Here is a 12,508-nt window from a genome sequence, read left to right as displayed (position 1 = left end):
AAGGTGATGAAAACAGGAAAAATCAGGGACAAATATAGAAACCCTAGTTCACGTCAGCAACCTTTTGAAATTTATATTTAACAACATTTTAAGATGTTAAAAAAATGTGCTTTAACAGAAAACATCTTTGAAGTAGCTGTAAATATCTTGAAAATGAAATTAAAACAGAATTCACAGTAATGAACTATGTTAGCAAGAAAAAAATACTAAAGGATATAAGCACCTAAATCATTCTGAAAATGAGTTAGGTTACCCTAACCTAATAATTTTGTCGTTTGGTAAATGTTATGCCGTATTGAAAAACTGCCCTCCCCAGCTTCCCCAACTTTTCATATTTTCTTTAAAAAAAAATATTAGAAGTCAACTAAAAACATTTAAGTTGTAGTAAATCAAATGAATGCATGGTTTAGGGGCATTTTTTATTTTTAATTGCTGCAGATCTCAATGACCCAAATCTTGACAGGTTCTCTTCTGTGTTATAAATACAGAAAATACAAAAGAAAAAAAGGTGTCCACCCTTACATAGTGAGGTTAACTTGTGTTAACAAGCTCAAGAAGCTGAGATGTTCTTGTGTACCTTCTAACTGTAAGACAAGACCGTCCTGAAATTTGCTGTGTTTTGTAGAAAATGGGAGAGTAATTCACTTACATGAATTTCTTCAGTTTTAGGAAGATTATTAGAAACATGCATTTCTTCCTGCACAAAGGGAAGATCTTCAGCTTCGTCTAGGTTACGTTCTTCAGGGAAGTCCACATGCTTTCCTTCAGGGTGATTTTCTGAATGGGTACTGACCACATCCTCGCTGTCAAGGATACTTATCACAGCTGAAAGAGATTTACATCATTTAAACTTAACCATTGAATAAATGGCACAGGTTTAAGCAACAGGAAGTAACAAAGGGAGCAGGAACAAACAATACAGTTCACCATCCTGCCATGTGTATTGGGCTTTCTCCAAAAACTAGCAGGTAGTCTCACAATAAAAAAAAAAAAAGTTAAAAAAAGTAGGAAGGGAAAGTCTGCTGCCAAGTCCATATAGAAAAAGGACAACAGAAGAAAGGTTGGCTGAAAAGGCACTTTGACAGCTAGCTATTCTTCATGGCCTTAATATTGAGGATGCATCATTGTTTAAAAATAGTAATTTGAGTAGCAGATCCCATAGCACACAAAATAAAAAATGGGGTACAACATTAAAAGAAATATGAAGCTTTCCTTCTAATATTTTAAATTTTACCAATTTTCTGAAGATCAAGAACAGGAACATTCACCACACATTCTCTACATGGACTTCCTTTGAGGAATGTATTGTCTCTATGGGTTAACAAAAATTAGCAGTAATATCCTAATAATATTTCAATTAGAGACACATAGTGGTATGACAAAATGCTCATTTAACTTCAGGAGTTTAGCCACCTTAACGCACAAAATCTCCAACATACTATACATACATTCGTTGTCTGCCTCCGGGGATTCAGAAAGCTGTGGATTTACTACAGGCAGTACATCTCTTTCTTCTGATGAAGAGGACATTTTAGGCTCTTGGTGGTTTGTTTCACTTCATAGACAGAGAAAAAAAAAAAAAAGAAATTCACTGTAAAGCTTCAAAAGAGACCTTTAAGAGGTTTACAAAAACATTCCCTCACTGTAAAATCTTCAAGTTTAAAAACTGAATAAATTGAGTAAAACTAAAAATTCCTTACCCAACTTATCTACACCCAGTTTGTGACTCATTTTAGGCAACAAATGATATACTTAACATTCTTCCCAGCTACATAACACTAGTTCCATAAGAATAAAGTTGTACTAAATAATGACATATAACTTGCCTTCTGCAGAAAGAATGCAACTGCTATATTGGAAGCTTAGAACAACCTGAACAAGTTTGTACCAGTATAAGTTACCACATGAAATTAAGGGCTCTTTCATTACTAACATTCCTGTTTCAGATCTGTAAAAAAACAGTTGCAGGTGAGAAAACTGCTTCCTTTTCTATAAAGAAGTAGATGCTAATTAAGCTCTCCTTCTTTGTACTCTGAAGTGTACAAAATACTGCCAGAAAGAATTCAAACCTCAAAATAAACCTGCTAAAGCTACAGGAATCTTAGGTGTAATTTTTTAGCTACACAGTTTTCAGACAAAAGCAGGACAACATGTTCACACTATCTATTTAAACCCTCAAAGTGTAAAAAGATCTATGTGGCCCATTGAACGAAGTCTTTACCACAATACTTTGGGGTCTGCAACCATTTGAGAAGAAAGGATGACAGCTAGTCAATTTGAGTTATATTCATGCCAAACTATTTATATTCATAGAAAGAAAGAAATAGGAAAACCATTATGCATAAGAACATAGGGAATAGCCAATACCAACATCATAGTTTTAAAGCACAGGAAGGTCAGCAGTTACATACTGCACAAACCCAAAGATGCATTTTATAAACTTACCCTTCATTTGCAGTCCAAGAAGCAGCAGCCTCAGCAGCTTTAAACACAAATTTACCATCCTTGGGAAAGGTAGGACATTCAGTAGTTGATTCTTCCAAAAATCCTAGAAAAACAGACAGATGGATGACTTTCCTATTTCACTTAATTACTTTTAAAATGTTTGTATGAATTAAAGGGAGCCTTTTATGCATTTTACCCAGGATAGTGATGTAACAAAATAATGCTACCAGGTCTTCAGATACACAGGCCTGAATTTGTTACAGTAAAACAGGAATAGTCTGCTGCATAATCTCAGTCAAGAAAACAAAAAGGCAAATGGGTATTTTGATTACAAACTGAACTTGATACATTACTGGCCAAATGACATACACACTTGAGAAAACATCTTTTGTTCTTAGAATTAGGAAGTCAATTTTCTTATTTCTCTTTGGATATTCACCTCATTTCAGCAACGCTTGCTCATTTCTTGACTCTACTTCCTCTCTTTTACAAGAATGCATCTAAGGCAATTTCTTGAGTTTTTCTTCTAATAAATGACTGGTGTTGTTTAAACCCAAATGCTTGCTCATGTTTTTACCTTGACAGGCTCAATTTCAGACATCCTCCTTTTCTTATTTCTATTGCCTGCTTCCTCCAGATCCAGCAATCACCTTTGCAGGCTGTATGCGAGACTGGGATAATTCTGCCAGCTCTGGCCAAAAGAGAGCTATGCAAACTGCCCTCTAATGCTTCCAGAGGACTGAAATTGTACAGAACTGTTTCTACCACAGTCCAGCAATTATAAAGTCTCTTTACAGGGTTATTCTTTAATGATTAGTATCTTATTAATATTTTTAATGAAAAGCACCTATGGTTTCTTGTCCATATACAAGACAAAATACGAGAGGACATTTTGACCTATCTTACTAGAAATACTCAGAAGAATCCCTTCTACCTATGTACACACAGTCCTTTTATTCACAAAGAAAAGGAACTCAGGAACTCTGATAGCAGCAATCTCTCTCCAGGATCATGTCAAATTTAGAACTCAATCGGGCTACATACCATGCACCGATACTTGAGTATACGCAATCACTGCTATGAGCCGTTTCAAGAGCTCAGACACAATAGTCTGACACTCAAACAGCAACCTTTTCAGAGTTGAATGGACTGAGCCCTGATTGTCAAATATTGGCTTTAGCTGTGTTTGCACATCATCTTCCTGTTCCCACAAAACTGAAAAATGCTACCACTCTCAGCTCTTCATCCCTGCTTGCCAGCTCGTGTGTTACACTCCTCACCTACCAGCAGGCCTGCCTCATATAAACGCATCCTAAGCAACTTGGACTGGCTTGAAGGAGTTGAACTACAGAAGACCAACTGAAACAGGTCTGGAAAAGGCTATATAAGCTGTTGTGCCAGTAAAATGAGTAAGCACAACTGTAATGAAAAGCAGACACAAGCATATTCATTTCCAAAAGGAAACTGAGGACTAATGAGGTGGTAAATATCTAGTCAACGAACATTTTACACTAGGCTTTCTGTAAAACAAAAACAAAAAACCCTAAGAAATACCTCTACAACACAGCCAGAAGCCTAAATTTTCAACTTATATCCCTCTAAAAACTCCCACAAATCACTACTGCCTCTCAGCTGCAACTGCACAGAAGAAATGCTAGTCAAATCAATAATGCATTCTTAAAGTCCAGGATATCTGGAAAATGACTCAAAATAAAGTGGTAACTTTAAAAGCCTAGGACAAGCAAGTACCTAGGACACTTGTGAACCCTCATCAGTACCAACTCTTGCACTCATCAGTAATTTAACCTTTTGAAGACATTTGAAAAATTAATTCAAAAACTTAAGTTAGCATACGATGGAACACACCAGTTTCTTTTCTTAGTTCTGATGAATCTGTTTTTTCTATCTGGAAAGGTTTATCTTCAACCATTCCATGGTCCTCTCTCTCTGGTTCTTGAAAATCAGCAGTTTCTTCAGTGAAAGAATTAGCTGGTTTAGCAGCTATAAAAATGACATCATCTTCAAAATCGCCAGGTGATTTTGCATCATGATATTCCAACGTAGTTTGGTCTGACCTGGCAGAGACATTACTATTTTCTTTACTGACATCCATTTTCTCCAAACCATCTCCAGGTGTGCTTTCTAAAGACTCTTCCATTTCAGCATGACCATCCTCAGGATTCCTCAGAGTAAACAGAGTTGTTTTATCTCTACATTCAGACCAAGCATCCTCCACCAATCCACGATGATTCTCAGATGAAGCTCCAGACTGTGCTTTATCATCTTCTGTTACCTTAAATAAAAAAAGTACCGGTGTCTGGTTAAGTTTTACAACTGTCACCTTAAGCAAGGTACTGCAAAGTTACTTCTCATTCTAGCACTACCTACCATAGCTTTTAAAGCCAAGTGAACAAATTTACCACGCTTTTGACTGCTTATTCAGTTTCCATGACCTTAGAGAATTAAAACTATGTCTTGTTAGTGCTTGCTTCTAGTGTCATCTCAAGTCCGCTCACAGTTTCAGTACTCTTTTCTCAAAAAGAAGGAACTTTGCATAACTCAAAATCTCAAGATTTCTTTTTACTGCTTGCTGTTTCAACTTGTATGCAGTACTAACATATTTCAGAGTGCAGTATGCCTATAGCATGGAACAAGTAAATTAAACTGGCCACTGTCTGCTATTAGTAAAACTTTATATAGGAAAGAGAACTTGTTACAGCTGAGCATCTCTTCATAACAGTCAATAAAAGGTATAATAAAAGGTAATAAAGTACTGATTACAATGACAAGTTGTACTAATACATGTACGGAAAGTTCATGCATACTAGCACACGTTCCTGACATTGATATGTTACTTCTGAAACAGCATGATGAGCTGGATCAGGGAATCAAACCAACAGAATAAGACTGTGGGAGGAGTAGAACAGGGCAACTTCTCCGACGAAGAAGTTCCATTCGTCAGCTATATGAATGCTATCCCTGGTGCAAACCAAGGAAAAAAAACTAAGAACTTTAGGCCTGAACAACAGACAACAATACAGCTCTTTTCATTAGGAGTCAATTTTTTATCTTTGGTAAACACAATTTCTCAAAAAGGCAGATGGGAAGTAAATGCAGCGCATGGCTTCTGCTGCTTTCAAAGATGTTTAATTCACAAAGCATAAAAAATACCTGTCACTTAAGAACAACCAGCTGAACCTATATTCACTACTTTTCTGCCACATCATTACTCAATGAGATACAGCAGGAAGTTGAATTAGCAATTTGGAACAACCGCAGCTCCTAACAACACCTAAATAAGAACCATCAAGGCCACTGGTATTTATTACAAAATATGTTCCTGAAACGTCACATGCCCGCAGAAAGTCTAACACAACCTTTTTTGAACAAATGCAAATATGCCATTATGATTTGCAATTCCAATTCTCATTATAATAAGTTTTGGCAAACCTTTTAATAAATATAAAATAATAAATTTATTTTAATAATTTAAAAATATTTAATAAATAAATATGAAAATCGAATCAGAGTCTATAAAGCCTTTAACTGTCAAAATCATTAACTGTAGCCCAGCTTAGCTTACCCCAACAGTCCATTTTACATTCGAGTTCTCTTCTCTGAAAGATATTCTAAGCTCCTTTGCTCGTAAAGGAGGAGTAACTGATCGCCCTGGAGATGCAGAGGGAGTTGCTAGGGGCGTGGTGCGAAGGCTGGATCTCAAAATAGACTGAGGAGTAAACCCAGGAAAACCAGGAGCAGCAGCAGATGTCACCAAAACTTTAGCTCTCTATGAAAAGATATAAAAATATTTAATTTAAAACTAGTTATATATCTTTAAAAGAGAAGACTTCACTTGCCGAAAACATTAGTTTCAACTACAAACGCGATTTGTAACAGCATAGAGGACAAAATTTAGCCTTTATGTCCTCTTTTGCCAAAGGTATGAAAACCATGATGATAAACAATGCTTTCTATGCCTCTTATGGCTGCCTTTTTTTCTTTTTGTTTTAAAAATGTAAACAAAATGTTATTTTTCAAATTAATTTCATGAAATTAAGCAACCGTGTCAGCTGTAAAAATACCAATTTATCTAGAGCATTCAGGTCTTCTTATCCAGCTCATAAAAAAGATTTTTCAGAAATTAAAAGGTTTATAAGTTAATGATAACGAAAATAGCTTAACAATATGAACAAAACGTAGTAAAACGTTTATAATTCAGAGTGACAACTATTTTGTTCAGGTAGGCAAAGGAAAAAAGAAACGTCCCAAAAAGATATGTCAAATGTTATTTCCTTACATAATGTACAGTTTGATGGCAGTGAATGAAAATACAGTATGTTACTGTAGAAATTATTAGTTATTGCAACAAACTATATCTGAATTTGACACGGACGTCTGCAGATATCCACAGCTGTTATTCACTTAACACTTAATAAACTGAAGTGTATACTTCAGTATACTGTATTCAGTATACTGTATACTTCAGTGTATGCTTCTATATATACAAGTCAGACAGAGCTATTAAGTGCTTAAATAACGAGATGATTATGCTGCAAACTGCATGTTTAAGTACTTTGAGAAGTCCAATTTTAACTTTGTTCCACTGCAATAAAAACAAGCGCATTTCATGAGTTATTGGACAACATGCATACTACAATTAAATCAGAATTAAATGTCCAATTTTAAATTTCCTTTTCAGGACTTACCAATGTACTGCTTCCAAAAGCACCGTATATATAATAACCACATGCAAATTAAAATTTGAAACCCATGTTGCTTGTGTTAAATACTGCGGTTTCATTTTAAAGTTTAGAGGCTTTTGGTTTAGTTCACTGGTTCTTACTGTTTTCTTAAAATACAAACCTTAACCACAAGAGGAGTCTCTAGTAAACCCAGCTCTGATGCTCTTGCAATTTTTTGTGAGATGGAACCATGTATGCTTGATTTCAATGGGCTGGATGCCATGTATGAAGTAGAAGCTAGGCATGGTGACTGCCAGCTATCACCCTGTGCTGGAGAACATGAAGGAACAGGGAGAACCACCAAATCCAACAATCTGTTAAGATACACAATTTAAAATAAGAAAGTAAGTAAATAAATGGAAACGAAATTACGCTGTGTTCAAAACAGCTGAGATGATACATAACCAAAACATACAATGGACAAAAAACATGGGTATACACTCGCTGCTGGAGTAATGTATCAAGCCCAGGTCCAAGCTACAGGCATTTTCTTTTTTTTTAACTGTTTGTTTACATTTTGTATTTTATTTCCTAAAATGTTGCCTCTGAGGCAAGAGTAATCCAATTTTACATTACATAAGTAGCATAATTCTCATGTCAAAAGAATTAATCTGCTGGGACCAATTCAAATTCTCCACTTAGTTGTGCCCTTAAGGTGATTTTCGGTTTTCTGTCTGCTGAACAATGTGAAAACAGAACACTGAAAACACAAGAATACATGAGAAGCATCTTGTTTCTCAAGATAATTTAAATGTAGTATTACTATCTACATTTAGTACCAACTAGTAATTGTATTAGTATTACTTACTTCCTACTGTATTAAGACAAAACCCACATAAAATAATATTCCCTCCCCACCATCTTTGGAATATTCTCTCCGCGGATCTACTTTACCTGGAACATTTTTGTGAAAATTTTGTAATTGGTGTCCCAATAAACGCCTCAGGCAACTCTGCATCAGGGAGAGGTTGATGTGTTATGACTGGTGGTTCTGTAACTCTAGGACTGGAATTAAAAGGAAAATGTAATTGACTTTCATTCACCTGCAGTCCAAACATATGGTCAAATAAACTTGAATTCTGATATCACCTACAAGAAAATCATTATTGTTAGTATTACTATTAGACCCTTTTTGTTGTTTGCAATTCTACCTATTTCTAAGTTAAAAAGCTGAAACAAAACAGAAACCAGACACAAAGTGGTAAGAGTGGTACTTGATCACAAAATAGCTTCTATCAAAATTTGTACACAACACACTGATGGCAAAGTTTTAGTTTCAGTTATCTTAAATTCTATAAACACATATAACACTGTAAAAATACATATTTGCATACATAAGATTATTAACAGGAAAACTCTCTCAAAAATATTATTTATCTTGTATTTAATAATATATACTGTACTTTGCATATGCAAAGAAGCCAAACAAAGCTTTATTCAAGGTCCACTTTCTCAAACACTAAGAAAACAAAACACAAACGAACTAAAATAATATTTTTTAAACCTCTATCCAAACACCTATCTAAAGACTTAACTTTGTTAAAACGCTTCTTACCTATCGTATTGTGCTAAACTGTTTTTCTGCTCATTTCCTACCCATACTTCTCCAATTTTGGACAATACATTACTGATGAAAGTTGCTCTTGTATGCACACTTTCTGCATTAGCTTTTTTTGCTACTGTTGATAATGGCTTTGGTCTTGATACTGTAAAGTAAGAGGGGAAAAAATATTAGCCTTATGTAATCCAAGTGGTGGTTGGTTGTCCATTACACTTTTCCCCCCCAGATTTACCTTCTCTTAAGACTGAAGAAGGCAAACGGTAAGGCTTGGCTCTCTCTAAAGCCAGCTTCCTTTGAACTCTAGGAAGGATCTTGCCATATTGGTCTAATATAGAATTTCTCGTAACTGCTCTCTCTCTCAAGCGAGGATCACGATCATTCTGATAAATTAAAAGAATAAAGGAAAGAGTTTTTAAAAATTACATAAAGTTCATTGCAATCTGTGCTATTCTAATTAGTGAATATATTTCCTCTAAAGATGCATTAAAATGCATCCACCGCATGTAACAACAGCAAGTTCTACCCAACAGCAAACACCAATTCTGCCTAGTATTTTTAGCAAGTGGATGGAAGACTTCCAAAACAATGAGCCTACAACCTTAAGTTAAAGCAGTTCTGGCACTCAGTACAAACTTAGTCTGCTACACATGTTGTCACCTGCAATTCCCACTCACAAATAGCTTACCAAAGAGTAACAATAGACCTTGGTTTTCTGAAAAACCAAGGGCTGAGATGTCCTTATATACAAGGCAACTGCAAATTATGTTGGACAAAATAATTTTAATATTAGAACAGGTAAGGAAAAGCTACCTATACACATCTTCCAGACAGACAAGTTTTCAAATGCAGGACCTAAAACTTCCAATACCATCTAATAAATTTGATTCATTGCAAAACTAAGGTTCTGGAAAACATCAAATGCATCACAGATTTGTAAAAGAAGTTCACATAAATCAACATTTCACCTGTCTATTTTAAGAAACAGAAGGTAGATAAAAATTGGAATTTTTTCTCATACTGGAGGTAAAATGGAAATTGTGGAATCACAGAGCTCATACAGTAATTTACTAAGTTAAAAAAAAAAGTAAGATTTTACATCTGGATTTGCATCCAGACTGCTCTCAGAAAAACAAAGTTGCATGGAAAATGCAAGAGATGACATACAACATACTCTTCATTCCACAGAAAGGATCAACACAACTTCTAATAACCTATGTTCTTAGGTTAGTATGTATATAACATACATATCTGAACAACTAAGTGGCAAGACTGGCTGATATTTACTGTAGTAGCAACATGCGTACAAAAAACCAGTTCAAACCAGACAAAGACCATGCCCTATAGTACCTCACAGTAATTTGCTCCTATCCTTGAACACTTTACACTGAATTAACATTCTTGCAATCATACAGAATTCATTCATTAGTTTCTGGAGCTGGAGTTCTTCAAGGGGTTAAAATCCCTTGACATTGCATAAACAGTATTTAAGCTTACATATACACTGTGTACGCACTATTTAAGCTTAAGTGTTTTCTATATTCTAGCCTTATTCAGACCATTTACAGTGAAAGACACTTTTCTTTAGCAAAAATAATTTGCTTTAGACTGTTAGGAATTAGGTAAAAATTTATTTTTGTAATGCAGGACTACAGTGAAATTTTGAATTTACAGCTGTATGTTAGAAAAGGTAGATTTCCTCAGATTCAAGCTTTTAAGTGGAGTCAACTGGTCTGTAACACAATTTATAAGTTCACAAAATAGCTCTGGCTAAGTGAAAGATTTTGTTTAACCTTTAGGTTCAGCTGCAACTTAAAGTGTACAAACTTATTCCTAGTATTTCAAAAGAATGGTATAAGAAACACTTATACCATATTTGAACAATATAAAAACCAAGATTTTAATGGAGTACTATCAAAATAGTAATACCTAACAAAAACTTGCACCCCTGGACAGAACATTTATGCTTACCATAAGATTAACTTTCATTGACTGATTCAACTGTAGCGCTGGGATATAGTTGGCACGTTGCAGATGGTGAACTAAAAGAAATTCATGATTCTGAACACCACCATTGGTCTGCAAAAACTTCTCCAAACACTCCTATGAGAAATAACACATTTCAAAAAACTATTATGATTCTGCCTCTTAGCTTTTCCAAGATATAATTAAGATTTCTTTCTTGTCCACACTTACTTGTTCAGTGTCTGTGAAAGGGAGCTTCAATAAATCTTGCATTAGTCCCATCTCCTGACAGATTTCATACATGTGTTTTAACAGCTCTTCTACATTTAACTTAGTGCTATGTTGCTGCAACAGACTCCAAGCCTCCACCATGCACCTGTTATTAATTCATAAGATGTAATGAATATCAATCATATAATCAAAAGATGTCTGAAAACTATTTGTATATTGAACATTTAAAGGAAACTGAAGTGACAGTGGTTTACATTACTAGTTCTCCACCTTTCACCACACTTGAATACTAACGAGGTGGGGTATATTTCTTTACCTGTTGGACAACAACACAGTGAGGAAAAGCTGCACTTCACTACTGCTTGAGACTGATGGCTTCATCATCTGCATGTATCTGAGGGCTCGCCTATGCTCTCCTTGGCACATGAGGGATTGAATAATTCTCATATGTTGCCATGACACAGTTTTGATAGTAGCTGGATGAAACAGAACGGCCAATGAATTCTGTAGAAGTTAGAAATTATGTTTATTAAAATAGATAATAATCACTCATGCAATAAAAGCACTCAAAAGCTTCCAAAGTAACGGTGAATGTGTATTAGATAATTTTAAATGACTAGTACTAATGAAATACTTGATACAGGAAATGTAACTAAAAATGTTTAAGCATTTGCACACAAAAAAAATGTTAGCCATACAGAACTAAGTGTTTTAAAAGGACTTTAACTTGCACATTTCTACGTTGATAAAAAGTATTATTTGTGTACAGAAATTTGGTAACTACATTATTGAAATGTTTTTATCCCAGATTATATTAACATAATGAGAGCCAAAGAACAAACTTCAGCATCAGGAAGAACATGAATAAGGTTCAAAAGTCACCTTTGCAATCTTCTGCCTCAAATCTTACTGTTATGATCAGTTTTACTATTTCAAATACCCAAAACATTGTTTTTGAGAAACTGTTCAACAGCTAAAAATGACTTAAACTAATGGCTTTGAAAATTTAAACAAGCATTATTAATGTTGATTTCTTCTGTAATCAATTTCCCATCAAAGTCATAAAAACCAAATTTCAAAGCATAATTTATTGCTGAAAGCATTGTAACAGTATTACAATAAAGCTTCTGGTCTTTTATTACCTGTTACTAGCTCAGCACCAATTAAAAACAAGCTTTTTAGTTTATAGCTTTGTACTGTAATGTATGCCTAATTAAACTGTAACATACTTACTTCATAATCATTGTGATCCAGAAGCCAAAAACCTTGAATAAGCCTAACGAGACCCCAGGGGATAGCAAAAACAGTTGGGAAGGAGTCAATTGAAGTTTCTGTTTTATTTGGAACGGAATGCATGATATCTAGCAGCAAGTAAATTGTCTGATATCAAGTACCTGATTAAGGCAAATATATTTGTAAGATTAAAAACTTATCGCATTACATTTAAAAAAATTGTAATGCAATGAGAACGTGTTAGAAAGCAGAAAAATAGAAAATGGATTAGTCTTGCCATTTTAAGCTATTATAATCCAAAGAAAGCCAAATACTAAACCACAAAATTGCATTC

The 12,508-nt window shown here is 34.7% G+C and overlaps 1 protein-coding gene across 3 annotated transcripts in view; it reads right to left on the bottom strand.

Moving 5' to 3' along the window:
- Positions 1–12,508, bottom strand: part of AHCTF1 (AT-hook containing transcription factor 1) — a 47,935-nt gene that overhangs the window by 6,048 nt on the left and 29,379 nt on the right. For all 3 annotated transcript variants that reach the window (XM_080586711.1, XM_080586710.1, XM_080586712.1), the window contains exons 20-32: positions 12,175–12,321; positions 11,258–11,445; positions 10,942–11,086; positions 10,717–10,848; positions 8,981–9,128; positions 8,743–8,893; positions 8,082–8,192; positions 7,309–7,501; positions 6,029–6,232; positions 4,312–4,738; positions 2,446–2,548; positions 1,449–1,555; positions 650–825 (exon numbers count right to left, since the gene is read on the bottom strand). In XM_080586711.1, coding sequence (XP_080442837.1) covers positions 650–825; positions 1,449–1,555; positions 2,446–2,548; positions 4,312–4,738; positions 6,029–6,232; positions 7,309–7,501; positions 8,082–8,192; positions 8,743–8,893; positions 8,981–9,128; positions 10,717–10,848; positions 10,942–11,086; positions 11,258–11,445; positions 12,175–12,321 — 2,232 coding nt within the window. The remainder of the gene's footprint in view (positions 1–649; positions 826–1,448; positions 1,556–2,445; positions 2,549–4,311; positions 4,739–6,028; positions 6,233–7,308; positions 7,502–8,081; positions 8,193–8,742; positions 8,894–8,980; positions 9,129–10,716; positions 10,849–10,941; positions 11,087–11,257; positions 11,446–12,174; positions 12,322–12,508) is intronic.

The sequence above is a fragment of the Anser brachyrhynchus genome (genome assembly GCF_964034855.1).
Source record: "Anser brachyrhynchus genome assembly, chromosome: 3".
Lineage (NCBI taxonomy): Eukaryota > Metazoa > Chordata > Aves > Anseriformes > Anatidae > Anser > Anser brachyrhynchus.
The sequence above is the reverse complement of the archived record's forward strand: the minus strand, read 5'-3'. Positions and strand labels throughout refer to the sequence as shown.